The 18824-nt window shown below is 37.0% G+C and overlaps 2 protein-coding genes across 2 annotated transcripts; one reads left to right on the top strand and one right to left on the bottom strand.

Annotated features, from left to right (window-relative positions):
• The first annotated feature begins 1360 nt into the window (after positions 1-1360).
• Positions 1361-16877, top strand: LOC136803119 (uncharacterized). Its single transcript, XM_067059871.1, has 7 exons — positions 1361-1412; positions 3744-3930; positions 4632-4707; positions 5164-5329; positions 5544-5706; positions 6069-6295; positions 15360-16877. Exons 2-7 carry the CDS (start codon positions 3771-3773, stop codon positions 16875-16877), a joined length of 2310 nt encoding a protein of 769 aa, XP_066915972.1. The 5' UTR covers positions 1361-1412; positions 3744-3770.
• LOC136803095 (uncharacterized) lies at positions 7777-13228 on the bottom strand. The gene is made up of 4 exons (XM_067059847.1): positions 13006-13228; positions 9779-10561; positions 9196-9447; positions 7777-8774 (listed from the first exon to the last, which is right to left on the bottom strand). The coding sequence occupies exons 1-4, from the start codon at positions 13057-13059 to the stop codon at positions 8475-8477; spliced, it is 1389 nt and encodes a 462-aa protein (XP_066915948.1). The 5' UTR covers positions 13060-13228; the 3' UTR covers positions 7777-8474.
• Positions 16878-18824: the final 1947 nt, after the last annotated feature.

Here is an 18824-nt window from a genome sequence, read left to right as displayed (position 1 = left end):
AGACTAGTCGGAGTACTTTCTTTTACTCGCGGGATTGATGGTAACTTTTCATCTTCGTTATTTTTAAAATGAAGCACAACCGAAAAAAAACGAAACTTCAGAAAGTTGCGTATTTCCAGTGAGTAAACGACTCTGACAATTAACAAAATTGATGATGATGATTTTTTTTCGGCCAGGCCAATGTCTCGTATTGGGGGTTCTAGTCTTGAGCCCAAAGCCTACGCAGGATTGCAGCGTTTGGGTAAACGAGACAAAACTCTAAAAAAGCTGGTGTTTTGACGCGCTTCCGTGCTCTCGAAATATGGCGGTTTGAGACGCACTGCTAACGGGTTTGCGCAAAATCAAAACATAGAAAAGTTTCATTTTTCATTGCATTAATCATCAAATGAAAAATTTTCTATGTTTTTTTTTTTGCGCAAACCCCTGTAACTATGGGCGAGTACCTTTTGCTAAAATGATGGCTTGAAATAGAAAATGAAACCACTGAAAACAAAACCCGTACTCGAAATCCCGTAATCTTGATATATACGAGTTACCTAAGTCTATCTATCTATCTATCTATTTAATTAAGTAGCATCATTAGGCGTGAGCCCATATTCGCCACATATAAAATTTAAGATTTAAAATAAATATTATTGTTATAAAGTACAAGTTTTATTAAAATTAAGGGAAAGAATATAAGTACTAGAGCAAGAGTTAAACAAAGGGACTAAGGCTATAGTACTTCATAAGAAAAGTGATATGAAAAATGAATTAATGTGCTAAGTAAAAATTTTTATTGATATACAAAATAAAGAAAAATAAAACTCCTTCCTAGTATTGAGTAAAGCTCAGAGATAATGCAAGAGATTAGTAGATGCTAAGCAGGAATGAATGAATTAAGGCACAAAGATTTTTCTAGGAGAAGGTCAGTCTGGGAAATCCTCTCAATTGCACGCTTATGTTCCGAGGGCGTAAGCGCGTAATTGCATGGTTATAATTTACGCCCGCTCCCGCCCCGGTTGAAATTGCTTAGGGATTTCAAGGGGTTCAGAATTCTCTAATTCGGGCGAAGGCATGGTTTAACGGGCAATCCATTTTTACGGAATCTTCTTCTACAATAAATTTTGAGTAAAACTGCCCTAGGCTTTTGAAATTCAACAGAGCTTTCGGAAGGAATTACGTGTCAAAAATATAGGAAATTTTAAAGCGTGCAATTACACGCTTACCGCAAAAGCCGTCACCCGTCAATCTTGCTTAACGCTTACCGCCCGTTTCAGAACAATTTCGATACGCGTGTAATTACACGCTTAAAAATTCTGCCATTTTGATAACCGTGCAATTGCGCGCTTACGGCCTCGAAACATAAGCGTGCAATTGAGAGGATTTCCCAGACTGAAGGTGCTAAGACTTGGCACAAAGATTGTTCTAGGGTAAGGTGCTAAGACTTGAAAGTGGAAGTAAAGATTCATTGTAAGGCTATAGCTGTAAAAATATATAGTTAGGATAAATGAGATTTAAATATGTTTTAGTAGTTCGTCAGAAAATGTTGTTAAGTTATCATTCATGGTCACTTCATTCGGAAGTTCGTTCCACCAGTCAATGGTGGTAGGGACAAAAGAGTTGGAATACGCCAGGACTCTACCATGCACTTGTTGGAATTTGTTGTTTATTCTTGCTCGTTTGGGCAAGAAGTCTTTTGGTAGGGAAATTTTTTCATTAACAATTTTGTGAAGCATGAGTAAATTGTTTTTCTTACGACCGAATTCAAGGGATTCCCAGCCAAGATCGTTGATCATAGTTGTGGGGCTGGATTTCCAGGACCAGTTGGAGTAGACGAAACGCGCAACTTTTCGTTGGACTTGCTCCAGTTGTTTAGCGAGGCTTTCGTTGTTGACTGGATTCCAGACGGAGGATGCATAATTAAGAATGGGTTTCACGTAGATCTTGTATGCATGGGATTTGATCGTTCTGTTGCAGCCTCGTAGGTTTCTCTGTAGGAAGTTGATGATCTGGTTCGATTTTTTACATATGTTAGCCACATGAATATTCCATTTTAGTTTTTTATGGATTTCGACTCCAAAGTATTTTGCAGAGTCAACTTTATCGAGGGTTTCATTGTGAATACTGTATGATGTTTTCAAGGGTTTCGTTTTGTTTGTAATTGTCAAGACCTTGCATTTTTTGGGGTGAAATTCCATGTTGAAATCTTTTTCCCATACTTGGAGACTGTTAAGATCTTGCTGAAGGATGAGGGCATGGTAAATTGATTTGATAATTCGATATAGGTAGGCGTCGTCTGCGAATAGTCGAAGCAAGGAGAGAACAGCTGATGGCATGTCGTTAATATAGACTAGGAACAATAGAGGTCCTAAGACGGTTCCTTGTGGGACTCCTGAGGTAACATTTGATTTCTCTGAAAATTTGCCATTTAAGATTACTTGTTGAGTTTGTCCTGATAGAAATGATTGGATCCAATTGAGGGATTTACCCTTGATACCGTAGTGGGCGAGTTTGAGGCAAAGTTTTCGATGATCAACTTTGTCAAAAGCTTTGCTGAAATCTAGCAATATGGTGTCCATCTGATCCCCGTTGTTGAGAGCTTTGGCAAAATCATTGACAGCGATAAGCAGTTGCGATTCGCATGACCTTTTCTCTCTAAAACCGTGTTGGACCTCAGTGATGGCATTGTGTTTGTTCAGATGTTTAATGATGTTGCTATATATAATGTGTTCTAATATTTTACATGAAATGCTCGTTAGTGAGACTGGTTGGTAGTTCTCTGGCGAGCAGCGGTCTTTGTTTCCACCTTTGTAGATTGGTGATACGTGGGCATGAAGCCAGTCTTTTGGAAGTTCTCCTTTTTCGAGTGAAGTTGAGAATATGAGTTCTAAAGCAGGTGTAAGTTCCTCAGCAAACTCTTTCATGAATCGTGAAGAAATGTTGTCTGGACCAGGGGCTTTATTTGGTTGCAGTTTATTTAGAAGAGATTTGATGCCATTAGAAGAAAATCATTATGTCGCGCATTGTATCTTTGATCTCTGGTGTTTCAATTTTTGGGTTGTTATTGTCGGGTACTGAGAATACACTACAGTATTGCTGATTAAGGACATTAGCTTTTCCTGAATCGTCAATAATAAAGACCCCCTTGTTGTCCTTTAGTGCTGATATTGAAATGCTGTCTTGACGTTTGCTTTTCATGTATGAATAAAATTTTTTAGGGTTAGAGTCATCATCAAATACTTTTTCTTGTAAGAATTTGTCATGAGTAGCCTTGCATTCTTTCTTGTAGTCTTTAAAGGCTGTTTTGTATTTGTCCCAATCAGTGTACATTCGAGTTCGTTTGGCTCTCCTGTAAAGTCTCTTTGTTCTTTTTAGTAAACGGTTGCAAGTCCTGTTGAACCAAGGTTGGTTGAAACGTGGTGAGCTTAATTTTGATGGGATATCATTCATAGTTGATTCTACGATACCTTTGAAGTCTGACCATTGGTTTTCAACTGTGTCGTTTTTGAAGTTTTCACAGAAGAAGTTTACTTTTGTAACAAGTGTTTCTTTTAGATGTTGAATGTTGGCTCTCCCCCATAAGTAGATGGTTCTAGGTGTCGATATCTGGTAGGTTAAAATCCCCACCAAACCAAATTGAAGGCATGAAAATTGTTAGCGGTCTGGGTATAAAGGCTACAGTGTAAAAAGAATACTTTCTTCAATAAACTTAATTCAACATCCATCCAAGTTTATTTTTGTTAAATTATTTTTCATTTTAGAAAATCAAAGAAGTTTAAAACAACATAATGTCAAACTCTACCAAAGCTGAAAGTCTTGTTGAGGGTGAAACATTTATTGGAGATGATCTCATTACTGAAGGTCTCAAAGTTTTGGCAGAAAAATGTGAAAAATCAATGGCTGATCTGTCAAGCAACAGAGGGAAATTCAACATTGGCAAAGCTGCAGGTAATTTAAAATTGCTTAGAATTTCAAAGATGGGGGTGAATTTACCTAAGGTAACAACAGCAGTGTAGAGCACCGTAAAATCATAACTCTGTAAAAGCATAACTCTGTAAAAGCATAACTCCATAAAAGTCCTATATCTGTTCTTTCCTATCTAGTGATATTTTTTCACTTTAGCGAAAGTTCTTGAATTTAGTTTATCTCTTTTGTTATTTTTACAGTCTCATAAAACAGCAACTCTATATTGACCTGATCTGTGACTCAATTAGCTGAGGAAGGATACTTGACCAATGTCACTTCTTTATACAACTTTTTATTTGATTAGAACAGCTTTTCATTTGATATTTTTTATTCCGATTACACATTCTTTTATTTGAAGAAGATATTTTTAAGGTCACTATGAAATTTTCGGTAGATTCCAAAAGTTTGCTTTGTTTTACATGGTTTGTCTGTATCTAGTTATTTAGAGAATACTTTCTTAGATAGTAATAAAAGTTATGTTTCAGAGTTAAGAGCCAAATTTTTTCTTCATTGTTTGTACTGACGATGGCGTAGCTGGAAAGCTTTTACTATGTAATAAATTTTGATTCTTTAATAAAACTATGGCGAATAGATTGAACACAGTCAAATTTGTCCTTCAGCGAGTCTTTATGTGATACACTAATTATTTGAAGAGTTTTTCAGATATCTTTTTGTTATTTTAGAGTTGATTTTTAACCTTTGTCAGAAATTTGAGTTGCCAGTTGAAGTGAAGTATGCAGCTATTGAGTTATTCGATCAGTAAGGAACTTTCATTCATTTCGATTTATAGCTATATTTTAAGAATCATAGGATTTGACTTACCGTAGGTTTTCAAAAATCTAAGATAGATGAGTACTAAAAGGGTTTTCATATATGTACATCCACTCCAATTTAGAAAGTGGTATCATCTCAGTACACATGTAACTACTTTTTGGGCCATTTTGACATAGAGACCACCCTAATTTTATCTTCATGGAACTCAAATAACTCAATTCCTCAAAGATATTGCGATGTTTGAAAACTTCATTTTTTGCACAAATTTTTAAATTTTGAACAAACTTTGATACTTTGACATAACTGGAAAAATAATTGGAAAATTTTTAAATTTTTGATAAAAATCACTACTTTTAATTGTAGTTAAAAATTTGCAACATTGTAGTCACTTGATTGTATAATATAAAAAGTGAAAAATTCTTGAACAAATTTCTTCCACAGATTTATGACAATTCATATCACTGAGCTACAAGAAATAGTGCGAGCGTCATCCAGTGCGGAGAAGCAACTTGATTGGTCCTCTGTTGAAGCTCGAATCAAAGATCAAGTTGTGCTGCGTGCTATGACCTGTGTACAAATTTCTAGTAAACTTGTTTCACATTACAAGGTATGATTTTCTTTACATTCCTGTAAGGTGTGTGGTCACAAGTTTTCTATAGATATCTATTGTGGTAGAGAATGTTTGTGCCAAGTTGTAACTCCATAGCACCTCTAGATCAAAAGTTATAGAAGGTGTGGTAGAAACAACCCCCTATATAATAGGATTCCCCTCCAAAAAAGGCTGGATAATAATAGGGTTAATCTTAATTTTGTCTTTTTAGGCTGTCCACCCATCAAAGGTTAAACGATATTTGTCCGCTTGCAACCTCCATTATTCCATGTCTTCGGTGAACAAATCAGAAATGAGAGTTTTAACCACCGTCAACTATCAATTACCTTTGACCACACCCATTGTTCACATCGAAATGTTGTTGGAAGTATTCAGTAAGAGTATGATATGTACACGTTCTTTTTATAAGAACAAACTATATAAGAACAGGCTTCAATGCGAGGCCAAATTTTAAAAACAAGTTAAAGCATTTTAAGGCTACACTGACTCTTATAGCTGCAAGTTTCTTAGGATATCGCACAAAAAGACTCGCATAATGTTATCGTGAAAATAAGAACATTTTAAGAACTTTTTAGCCTCAAAACTAAAAAAGTTAAGACCACATGAAGGCTTTAAAATGGTGGATGTAATTTAGTACAGGGTTTGTAAAGTTAAGTGTGTTAAGCTTCTACTTCACGTAAATGATTATCAATATATATCAATTCAGTAGTGACAGTTTTCTCCCACTCTCTCATAGAACGTAACTGTGACGGCGTCAACGTGGACCTCATACTCAAAGCCGCGATCAATATCTTAGACGTCTCTTATATCTCACGTACGCGATTGAAAGATTTGCTACGTTACGCATCCACTGACGACGGTGAAGAGACGTTAAAACGTCGTTGCGTATCCAATCATTTTTTGTTGGCCGCTTGCGTCATCGTTGCCGCGTCATACGTCATCGATTCGTCGACCAATGATACGGTAAGTGGTTTTTTCTTTTTCTATTACTTATATTTGGTTGAGTTTGGGGAGGTTATGAGGCGCATTTTCGCAGTTATTGACGCTTTCAATGAGCAAACCGTCGTCACTTTGAACAGACTACCCCCTCACATGGCATGGTTGACACGAGCGAAGGCTCATTTAAGTCCAAGTGAACCGCTGCGATTGGGAATCGAACCTTAGACGCCCGTGCTGCAACCAAGTTCAATGACCACTATGCTATAGCGCCACTTCCACTACCATCCAGCCACTTTCAAAACAGATATCGTTCGACGTTCGAATCCTGTATTAGTATGCTAACCAGAATGGAAGGTGAGGGGTCAGTAAAAACATTACACGTTTCCGTGGGTATCCACTCATAGTCAATTATAGATAATTAAAAATAGTAGATATGCTTTCAACGATAATCCTACGAGGTTGAGTCGAAGAGGCGGTTTATAACTTTTGTTACTTTCGAAAAGTCAGACTCGCAAGGGACCGAATTATCTGTTCGCGATAGAGAAAGTTCGAGATAAAGAAAGTCTGATATTATTGGATCAAAGGATGCAGCATTTATTTTCTTTAGTAATTCCCCAAAAATCAATTTATTTAGGTAAGCAGAAAGCTGGGTTGGTCTTAGTTACTTAAGCTTTTTTCACATGTACGTAGAATCTTACTTTAGACCTTACAAAAAATTGTGCGTAAGGCTGTCTTTTGGGAATTTCCCCGCCCTTAAGTACAGTTTTTGTCCTGTAAGAGGGTCTTAAGTGACTTTTCCTTCAAACTCTACTTAAGGCCTTAAAACGCTACGTAAGCTTAGGGAAATTCCCCATTCCTGAAGGTCTTAAGTAAAATTTTACGTATATGTGAAAAAAGCTTATAGCATTTTAACAGTTTTACGGTATTTTCTTGACTATTCCACCATTTTGTTACATGCAAACGAAAAATTTGAAGATCAAAATTCTATAACTGACATCATTTAATAAAAGTTCGAGCTAGAACAAGGAAATTAGCCTAAAAATGCATTCTAGGGACCAGATATTTTGTTTGAAATTCGAGATATAGGGTAGTCGAGATAGAGGGTAGTCGAGATAGATGGTAGTCGAAATAGAGAGATTCCACTGTAGTATCAGCGACCAGATAAGCATGGCTTAGTTTCGATAAAACAATTAAATTGCCAACAAATCCTACCAAAGTTGCGCGGCATTGAGCGACCCGCCTGGTTTTTACACAAATGACAGATTGAAACTAAAATTTAACGCTTAATTTTGAAAAATATATCACTCGAAAACAAAGGAATTGCTAGATTCAATCCGTCATCAAAAATACGGCGCATATTTTAAGGCTTCAATTTTTCTTGCCTGAGAAAGGTTAGAGATTGACCTCTAGCCCTTCGGGCTTGAAACTCAATGGTAAAACTCCTACTCTTAAAAGCCTGGAGCTGTCTATTGTGTAGACTACGAAAATAGAGCCTTTTATTAGCATTTTGTGTATGTATAAAAATATAATTCAAGTGAACAAACATAAAATACAACTCAGTTTAAAAAAAGCTTTTTTACAAATTTACAGACGCTTTGGGCAATGCATTTCCAAGGAGAATTCAGTATCAGAAGTGTTTTCATTATGCTCTAGTTTTTCCATGATGTTGAAGTGAGGGCTTTTCGTTGAAAAAGACCATCACAAAACGATTACCATTCCAACACTGCATTCCCCTTGAAAAACATTTATGTGTTAATTTCGAGGCTCAGGCACTTGTCATTTTTCATATGAACTTAGTTTTAGTTGGTATAAACTTTCTTTGTGTTTTTCAAAATAAAGCTTTTGGTGCGAGCATGAAGATGTTGAAAAAAATGCACTGATTTTGTTTTTAGAGTAGCGATCGCAAAATTACTCGAGGGCGTATTCAATCCAGAGCGGCAGGGGCGTGAAAAGATAAATTTCAATGGCGGATCAAAGGGAGGTTTAACAGTTATGGCGAAGGTGTTTCTTTTCATATATAAAGAATATTGATAAAAAACACACTGTCATAAGTCCTAAACCTCTCTTCGACCCGCAATTGAAATTTACAATCGTGCCCCGTTTAAAATGCTTTCAACAAAAAAATCATTTCAAAAAGAAGCAAGGAATTCATATGAAAATAATCATATGGAAAAATGACAAGTGTCCAAGCCGCGAAATTAACTTACATGTTTTGTCTTTGTTGCTCCGCTGTGGGTGCGGAGCCGCACCATTTTGACGGTGACACCAAACGGCGGAAGAAGCGGCCACATCTACTGGTGAATTTGTTGTGGCGAATCTCTCTGAGACGTTCTCGGTAACCATCAGATATTTTGGTTAATTCTCTACACAACCCTCTTGACGCGTCATGCTTACTAACCATTGCTTCGAGATCAGCCGAAGCCTTTGTTACTTTCTCATTTGCCTCAGTGAGGCTTGCTTTAGTCTGATCAAGCTCCAATGCTAAGTTAGCTATTGTCTCTCCCTGAAGAATAATGAGAATGGAATTAAATAATGAAAGAATTGAAATTGTTAAATTTTCCTTTGATTGGTAAATTAGGTTTCACCAAGTTCGTGGTAGTGTGATAGAAAAATATGTTTGATCATGCCAAAAGCATGCGACTGTTGTTTAAATGACGTCATTTCTATTTCTATTGTTCTCTACGTACAAGGTGAAGGGGTGGCAAAAATCTGGATAACTTTTTGCGTGCGTACTATGTTGATGTCCCCTATGAAGTTGCTTCTCGAATTTATGTAATTTTAGTATAAAAAGACATTCAATTGTCGAATGAAACAATTACCTGACGTAGCGCGCGCTATTTTATTTAGATGATTCGTTTAAAAAGCTGCAAATTTTTCTTAGCGATTTTATTATCTGCAATAATACATACTGCATGTCAACTTACCTGGCGCGTGCTTGTTTCGTTCAACTCCTTCATATCTTTGCGGTACTTTCGGATAAGAAGAGCTTTACCGCCATTGACGAGCCATAATTTGGCGTTTTGGCGTTTCAAATCCTGTTCCATCTTGTTGAATTCATACTGCATGTCATCCTTCTCCAAGAGCAAGTTGTCAATCATCTTTTGTTGGTAGAGTACGCGATCTTCCAAAGATAAATTGGCGAGGATAATCTCTTCAGCTGCCTCTTGGTCCTGGTCCTGCAATAGAATGAAATCATACATGATTTTAGCTTCTAAAAGCTATTTTTGTGTACGTCCCTCTTGATAATGCTTAAATCGGGTTTATTTTCGAGAGATTTAATGTTTGGAAGCGTTGATTCGCATAAATAAATCCAGAAAACTTTGAAAATGTTAGACATGCGACTCATACCTTAGCCTGAATGTTGACACCTCACCTACGCCGCCCCTTTAAACAACGACGCTCCATAATTGTAAATTTAGTAGTTTAAGCACGTGCCTTCTTTAATTCCCTTTTCCAGTACTGGAAACTTTATATTCTTACAATCAATCAAAAAAGTAATTCTCTTACCTCTGGGGCAACATTATCAGTAATGTCTTGGCTATCTTCAGCAGTTTTGCCATCTTTTTGGGAAAAGGTGACTCCTTTACCCTTCTCCTTCTTTGGGGTTGTGGAGGTAGCCGGCTCCTCTGACTCAGTTTGTGAGGTCTGGACCGGGGCCTGACTATTATCGGGGAGTGTAAGGTCAGATGTGGTAGGTGGTGAGGCAAGTTTAAGCTCATCGACGGATCGCTCAGTCTGGACTAAGATGTGGGGTAACGATGGCGTGGCAGATGGGGTCACCACTGAGACTTGTGTTGACAAGACAGTCAACGACTTGCTATACGATCGTAGCTCGTAGTCGGCTAAAGAAACAGTGGCCCGTGGTCTGTTCGTAGGCTCAGGAGTAGTCTCCCCAGGTGTGGTTGGGGTGTCTGCTGACAAATTAGCGGTAGTTGAATCCTGTGGGTTATCAACGGCAAGTTCGATATCCTCGACGGACACAGGGTCGCTCTCACTGGCATCACCGCCCTCATCATGCTTCACATTGGATGAGGTAGGTGGCTGCTCCATGGCGTTGGCGCCCTTGGTGGCGTCAGTGGCGGAAGGTTCAGCTGGGACGGCAACCTCGATGGTAGACTCCACAATAGTGTCGACAAGACTTGGTGCGGCTTGTTTGTTGAGTTCATGACCTGTAGAAGGTTTAGTGGATTTGGCTTCGGACCCTGCCACAGCCAGTGGGTAGACCGACGAAGGAGCCTGGATGGAAGCCATAGAGGCCGGCGCATTTTTTATCACTTTGGCGCTGTTAACCTGAAATGGGAGGGAAAAGTTTAAGCTTAAATCGGTTTGCTTAATCTTCTTCTTCACTACAATCATGGACAAAATACTTGGCACAAAAGGGAAATTCACCGGGGTGTTTTGAAACCACAATCGATTTGTAAGTGCTCTAAAGTAGGTTCGAATGGTAGAGTTTTAACTCTGAGTTTTAACGCTAGACTTAAGACTTAGGACCTTAGGATCTGAGGATCCAAAAGTTCAAAAATGGTCCAGTAGGGCTTGAAATATAGCCTAGAAACCAATAAATCCCTCCCAGATCGAAATACTCGATGAAATCAAGTTGAAGGCAAAAAAATTGACATTCTCGCTCGAACTTCAATTTTCGAAAAATTGTAAATTAGCCAAAAGTGCCAATATATTATGACCATGATTGTAGTTCGTTGTGAGTAAATTCAGTAAACACAGTCCGACACAGAAAATCCGTACTGTATTATCATGATACCAATGAATAATTAAATCAGTTAACAAAACTTGTAAAACAATAGAAACAATTGGAGAGTTTTAATTCTGTTTTTTTTTTGACATTTTTGTTTTGATCTGTATCACGCTGGATCCAGTTATTTTTTGAATCTTGTAACTACTTTTATGTTTCCTTAAAACGAACTTAAAGTTGCGCGAGAATGAAGGGTGCTCTAGAAACCAAGTGTCAAGGTGTTTGAGATTTAACTTTTTTTATCAAAAGAGAAACCTTGAGGTTAAATGCAATGTCTGCGATCGATCTCAATGAATGGATTCTATTTAGTGCAGTCTGTTAGTCGGTTATATTAGTTGGTGATAGCCCTGCATACACAGATGACTTTTATAGGTTACTCATGCTCTGGAATCAGTATTCACGAAACAGAAAGTACTTAACAATTGAATTAAACATTTTCCATCTTGGATACTGATGCCAGTGCATCGACGTCTTTGGGAAGGGTGAGAAGTAAAGTTTTCTACGTTGTGACGGTACTGAATTATTGTTTGAGATGCATTAATTTCTTTGAGAATTAGAGGTCTTTTAAATGCAAAGGACTAAATAGATTAAAAGATCTTTCAAATGCAAAGGTCTAAGGAATGTAGAAGTCTAAGAGATGTAGAAGTTTTTGAAACGCAATAGACTAAGGGATGTAACTAGGTGTGATAGATCTAGAGGTGTTTGAAATGCAACGGATAAAGAGATGAAAAAATTTAACAGCCGCCTTAACTTTACCAGGAACGAGAAGGAGATAAGATAAGAAATAAATAAGATCAATAGACCGTGACTTATTTATAGGTAATAGCTATTCCCTACATCAGCCTCAAGCGAAACATAATACAGGTATAACTTAGATAAAACAATCCTAATCTTAACTTTGCCTTACCTTCGTCTTTGACGAGGTAACATAAGTATAATCGATATAAACAGGCTTAGCACAGATCGCTCAGCCCTGACTAAGCTCTAGTTTAGACGGCCGACTTTCTGCCCTGCCTATTCTAATTGTTAGAGTAGGCAGAAAGAGGGCACAAAGTTGGTTGTTAAAATCTTTGCTTGGAAAGGTTTGAAAGAAGACATTGCATTGACGTCAAAAGAGGGCTATGCATCGACTTTAGACAGCCCGCTTTATGCCCTCTTTAATTTGCAATTAGAATAGACAGGGCTAAAAGTGGGCCGACTAAACCAGAGCTTAGCCCTAAACAAGTTAGTGTTAGTATAATTTAAATCAACAGCCAAAGTAAAGATAACTTAGCCCTAACTTAACATAACTTAACCCCGAAAAAGTGTCAACTTAATTAACATAGTCTATGAAAGTTAACGAGGACTTATTTTAGCCTAAAACATTGAATGCTTAATTCATTAGGCCCTAGTATAGGTAATTTTGCTTGACCTTTTCCCTAGAATATAACTTAGAAAAGCAGATCCTAATATAGATAAGTTTGTATATCTTAGCTTGAAACAAAATATCAAGATAAAACTCAGATAAATAGACGCGAATATTGATAATTCAGCTATATCTTAGCGTTGAATATGATGGCATAGGTATTAGCTTGGATAAATAAGCTTTAATGTGATGAGTTAGTCCTATTTTAACCCTAAACAAGATAGCATAGGTATAACTTAGATAAAATAGAACCGAAAATAGACTTCTTAGCCCTACCTTTACCCTAAATACGATAACGTATGTATAATTTAGACAAATAGTTCTGAACGTTTAAAAATTTGACCTACTACGTTTCTAAGAAGGCGAATAAAGGCATAACATTTGTCAGAATTTGTAAAAAAAAAGATTGACTTCAAACCTTAATGTTAGTAACACAGTGAAACATTTTAGACCTTAAACTGATAGAAGATTAAAATGTATGATGGAATATTGATAAATTATAACTCGGAACAGCCTTAATTCAAAACATAAATCGACTCGAGGAATGAGAATATGTTAGAAAAGAAAAATAAGACTTACCTGAGCGGTTTGAGCGGCAGTTTTTGTCGTAACGTTAGCGTTCTTCGATGCCATTGTGTATAGAATGAAAATGATCACCAAAAAGTATTTAGGAGTTGTTTATGTAAGATGTAGTTATCCTTTGGAATGAATGAAGGTTGAGCGATTGGATTGCAAAAAAGTGCGGTTGTACAGGAACTGTGTGGTGATGCGAGGTAAAACAAGCTAAACTGTTTAGTTGTATGAAAAAAATTTGTAACGCTCTTTAATATGTATAAGATATTTTAGAATAACTGACGTCAAATATTGTTTTTGTTTATATGTGACGCCAATTATGTTACCATTTTGAATATGTTATGATCGCGAAGCTGAGCTCGAAAGTGAAACCTGGAATGGGTTTCATGAAAATAATACCGTAAGCAAACAGAAGTTTGGTATTTCCGAATTTTTTTCATTAGTTTCTCCAACACGTTTAGACTTCAACCTTTGTTTATTCAACTCGGTCGTTTTCATCGAAAGAAATTAGCACACCGGCTTCTTTTTCTTTCATCTGAGAAGAAAGTCTTTCCAGTTTTAATTCTATAGGTCTGTGACTGTTGCTAAGGGAAAGATTTTTATAATAAATGACGTCATCGATGATAGTGTTTACAATGAGTGGAGGAGAATGCGGGCGGTCTAATTTTTGGGCGCTATCTGTGGAAATATTAATGTTTTTTTTTTATTTGTCTCTGTGCCTTTATTTGGTAACAGACTTTTCGATATGTTTACGTTCAACTTAGGGGAAATTTTAAGGTCTTAAAGTTTAGTGAAATTAAATTTGTCACCCTGACTGTACCTTCAGCTTACGTTGCCGCCATTATGCGTTTTTCAGATATATTCGTGTTTCAGAAAGATCTAAGATAGGGAATTTTTAATTTTGGAAGAATTTTCAACAACTAAAAAAACCTGAATACAGATCGCATCCGGATTTCACAACTTTTAAAATCTTTGAAATTTTGTTGATTTTTTAAATTAACTGAAATTGAAAATCACAAGAAATAAACTCTTCATTAAGAAATGGCGATTATACTTGAAAAAATTAATATCTTGAACCTGAGAGAAAGATTTACAAAGGGAAAACCTTTCCGGCTTTTTGTATATATGTGTGGTATAGCTCACAGGCGCATTTCTTCAGGCACATCTTTCTTTATAGCAGAGAGATGTTTTGATATTGAAGTTTGATAATGGCGACGAAAAAATCGTCCAGTTTTGTGAATTTGATTTTTCTTACTTTCGCTTTTTACTCGCATCAAAACATTGCACACGCTAGAAAAAGGATGACACTTCATGTCGTTGGATTTCACTCGCTATGTAGAAACTTTCCAGAAACGGACACTCAAACATACCCTATCGTCGAAGACCGTTTGATTTCATATACATTCCACACGAAATCGAATTTTGAATATATATCATATGATGTTTGCAACAGCACTGAAGCACTTACCGAAAGATTCGTCGATATGATGTTATCCTACCAATTCACAATGAAACAAAAAAAGACCGGTAAAGCTCGAAGTCTAACTGTATCTCTCATTATGGCTCACTTGAATTTGCAAATACAAACGCGGTTACTTTGTGAACTTCTTTCCACCACCAATATACCCGTCATACTACTCAACCGGCGTTTTCGGGCGCCTCGATACGTCTCCCGGTTATCGCTCTTCCAGCATAAAGGGTTCTACGTGACGTCAACGTACGAGGTACGCGATAAAGATTCACAATCAATTACTCAGTTATTAGACCTTATGAGAATATTTGATTGGAAACATATTGCAGTTGTTTTTCTCAGTTCAAGTTCAAAGTATCATCAAACCTATCGGACGTTAACAAAGAGGTTCATAGATAAGTTGATCAACAAGAAATATTGTTTTGTTCACTACAAAGTCAATGCTGATAGCGCATCTCAACTTTCGAAAGGAATTGCAACACTAAGGAAGGATCAAGCTTTAAAAGTGGTTTTCCTGTTCGGTCCACCCAAGGAAGAGGTATATTTTAACCACTGACTTTTATAAACCCTGGACTAACAACTGACCTTTATGTATCCCTGGACTAAGCTTTTTCCGCCATTTTGATCGGAGTTTTTAGAGAAGTAGCTGGGTTGAGAAACTGCCTCCATGGTCTATATAAAGCTCAGTTATCTTCAATTTATCAGCTTTTAATCTTTAAACTATCACTGGATTCAGTATAAGCCGAGTTGAGATTTTGGCCCCTTCACTAGGTTTAAGCAAAATGTTCAAACATCTTGTGCCAGCTGGGAAGTGACAAAGTATATACTCGTTTGTTTTCTAAAAGGTGATTTCTATCTTTATATTGACCGAGATATTTTTTCATTCCAGACTGCATTTTTGAGGAGGTACACCAACCAAATGAAGAGTGAAGATACGTCACCACAAAAACAATGGATAGTCCATGATCTAGAACACCCAAACTCAACCCAAATCATCTCAACTATGGAAAACAGTCGTCGTTTCAAAGCTTACGAATTTAGAGACACGTTGACAACTTTAAATGCGTCCACTGGATTCGTTATCAATGATATTAAAAAAAGAAAGCTTAGAGACGTTTATAAAGTCATTGTTTACATGTTAAAAAAGTTTGCAAGATTGGAAACAGCACAATGGCGTAATGGAAAGAGAAGAGACCAAATCAGTATGATTTTGAATTCATACTTTAATTCCAAACTAATTTACCGAGATGCGAACAACGTTCCAAACCATACTGGTATCTCAACACCCAAATCAAAAGCCAGGCTTAAGTCAGCATTCCGCCATTTCAATTCTACAGAATGTCCAAAATCTGTATGCATTGCAGGCCGTGAAGCAAGATATAAGAGCTTTGAAAATAAGTCTACCGAGTATACTAAGGAATATGGCATTGCTTGCAAGCAATGTGCACCAGATATGTTTAAGAGGAGGCCGGGAAATCATCATTGTAGACCATGTCCTCTCTATCACACCAACAGCGAAAAACATCGCACTTGCGTGGACACTCACACCAAGCATTACTTAACCGTATACACTGCCCCTGGTTTTAAATCAATAATTTGCTCCTGTCTTACAGGACTATATACTCTTTTCTATGTTGTGGTTTTCGTTAAATACCGAGATACGCCAACCGTTAAAAGCTGCGATCGTGTCTTAACAGGCATTCAACTGTTAGCCATCCTTGGTGTCCAAATCACCTTTCCATTGCTTTTCCTTGGAGAGCCTACTCAAGGGACATGCGCAGTAAGACCTATCAGTATTTCGACCCTAAACGCGATCATTGTATCGACCATGGTTATTCGAACACAAAGATGTTTAAACGCATTCGCCAACAAGATTCGTATAACAAAATCTGAAGTGCGCAATTCAAAGTTGGCTCAATTCTTCTTTGTTTTGCTCATGTTGGCGATTAATATAGCAATATACTTTGTTGCTGTTTGGAAAGAGAAACCTAAAGTTCTATCACATAGAAAACCAGATTTGCTCCAGAAAGAAATTATGTGTAACACTAACACACATTTCCATTTAGGCCTGGCTTACACCATTATCCTCTATCTGATATGTGTAAAACAGGCTTACCATGGCCGTAAAGTCCCAAGCGTGTTTTTCGAAGCTACAACCATGTGTTATATTTGTTTTATCGCTTTCTTGAGCCTTGGACTCCTCTTCCCGATAGAGTACTTTCAAAAAACAAGTCTTCAAAAAATTACTGTTCGCTGGATTGGGATTTCGTTACATCATTTGATTCTGGTGTCTTTATTGTATGGGAAGAAGGTTCATGTTATCATCTTTAAGAAAGGTAGAAACACGAATGAACATTTTCGTTGCAAGATATTTGAAAACATTGAAATGAAAAGTTTTGAAGTCTAAGCTTATGATCTTATTATTCGGAGGTTTTATTTTGTTGCTGTAAAAGGATATTAACTCTGTATAAACTACAGTAACGCACCTTATTTTCTTCCCGGCCGGAACGAAACGTCAAAATGACCAGATTCATCTGTAGCACTTTGTGTCACTAATGGATGGAAAAACATTGAATTTCTACCTATATTATTGTAAAGTTTTGATTTTGAATGGACTTTCTGGTTGACAATTTAACTCATGTTCTTTCCTCGCTGACACAAAACGACTCCAGTCAAAGCCATTCCCTCTAGCTTTCTAGAGATTCCGGCTCCAACTGATGTTTTCCTGAAGATAATAAATCTGAATAGATTTATCAGGAAAAGAATAAAGAAATACGCGTGGGCATCTTGCCTGAAAGCGTAAATGACCAGGTCCGATTTATAGCGTAACCGGTAAAGTCATTGTTCACCCACAATTAAGATGAGAACTTAACAAAGATACCACCAATTTTGTAAATCCGCTTTCAAAGCCCTACACAGTGCAGGATCTGTTAAAAAAATGAAAAAAAACGAACGTAGCGAAACCAATAATTCCATTTTCTGTGCAGAAAAAAGGTCGTCGTGTCTTAAATACAAAACTGCGTAAAGAGGAGAGGAAAAACGTGTATAAGAAAACTCTCATCTTTGTATATTGGATTGCTACTTTTTACTATTTATTTCAGCAAGGATTCTCGTATTAAACTATGTATCTTTCTAATACACGTTTCCGCCGTGCAGTTGTCTTAAATTGTGTTTAAACAACTCGCGCTTAATACAATCCTAACCTTTAAGCAAGCCTGTCGTACTCTCACCAGTACAACACACACTTTTGACCTCAGATCAGTCGAGACTACCCGCTGAATTTAAGCATATTAAGATGTCTACAAAGATATCAAGACCAGAATGGGTCTCTAATTATATGTATGTTTATTTTGCAGGTCATTGAACAGATTGCTTTGATCACGTGTCTAGATGAGAGTGATATCATCATTTATTCCACCATTCTTGTCAAATTGGCGCTTCATTTGGAGTGAGCAAATGTAAAGAGGTAAATGTTCTTTTATTAGTAGTGCCGAAAATGTTCTGGAGAAAAATCTAGGATTGGTCATCCAAATTTTCTCGGCGTGCCAATATTTCTTTATTTGCAAAAAAGTGAATGGATCAAGAAAGAATCTGAAAGAGCCTTATCTGATATCCTGATGGTGGCGGCCTTAAGGAGCAGGCCAATTTCCCGTCGGAGAGGAATGGTAGTTAACCTTGTGTCGCATCCCAATTTGGGCTCAACGGCCCTTGCGCGTAAGCCTGAAAATATTTTGGTTGGACCCCCAAATCCCCAGATAGCGAGGAATGGGGTTCAGACTTCCCACTTCCATTTGCTTACCGCAGTCTGGTGGAATTCCGCAATCTAAACCTTGAAAATTTTCCCTACCTTCTGAGATTTAGCGTGTCAGAAAAAATTCTACATCGAGTGCATGCGAAGCTTTATTTCCAAACTTTTTTTTAAAGTAAATCTTTGGTTTAATGAGCTATTATTCTACTGACACACAGAATTTTCGGTTTATTATAACGAGTGCAATTCGAATATAATTGCACGAGTGGTTTTTTTGTTATTAATTTTCCGAGTCCGAAAGGACGAGGAAAATTCGAAACAAAAAAATCACGAGTGCAATTTTCGAATAGTACGAGTTATTATGTGATTACAATTTAATAGCACAATGGCTTTCACTACTTTTTCCCAGTTAGGAAAGTAAATTACAGAAATTACACTTAGAGTTTTATATTTTTCTCTTCTGTCTATATCTTTCTTTTATTGTTGTTTATTGATTTTCTTTCTCACAAAATAAATTTCGAATGCAATTAAACGTTCGATGCAAAAAGAATGTAAGAAAAAACATTAAAATCAATTTTGTAAACATTGGCATCGGCATTGAAGAGT

This window comes from Clytia hemisphaerica, unplaced genomic scaffold (genome assembly GCF_902728285.1).
Source record: "Clytia hemisphaerica strain Z4C2 unplaced genomic scaffold, Clytia hemisphaerica genome assembly, whole genome shotgun sequence".
Lineage (NCBI taxonomy): Eukaryota > Metazoa > Cnidaria > Hydrozoa > Leptothecata > Clytiidae > Clytia > Clytia hemisphaerica.
This window is presented reverse-complemented; position numbering and strand designations above follow the sequence as displayed.

Excerpts from the sequence above, each read along its gene's own strand:
- LOC136803119 (XM_067059871.1), top strand. The coding sequence starts at position 3,771 with ATGTCAAACTCTACCAAAGCTGAAAGTCTTGTTGAGGGTGAAACATTT. Across the intron at positions 4,708-5,163 it reads GCTATTGAGTTATTCGATCA|ATTTATGACAATTCATATCA; the intron begins GTAAGGAACTTT and ends TTTCTTCCACAG. Across the intron at positions 5,330-5,543 it reads AACTTGTTTCACATTACAAG|GCTGTCCACCCATCAAAGGT; the intron begins GTATGATTTTCT and ends TTGTCTTTTTAG.
- LOC136803095 (XM_067059847.1), bottom strand. The coding sequence starts at position 13,059 with ATGGCATCGAAGAACGCTAACGTTACGACAAAAACTGCCGCTCAAACC. Across the intron at positions 10,562-13,005 it reads CTGCCGCTCAAACCGCTCAG|GTTAACAGCGCCAAAGTGAT; the intron begins GTAAGTCTTATT and ends CTCCCATTTCAG. Across the intron at positions 9,448-9,778 it reads CTGATAATGTTGCCCCAGAG|GACCAGGACCAAGAGGCAGC; the intron begins GTAAGAGAATTA and ends ATTCTATTGCAG.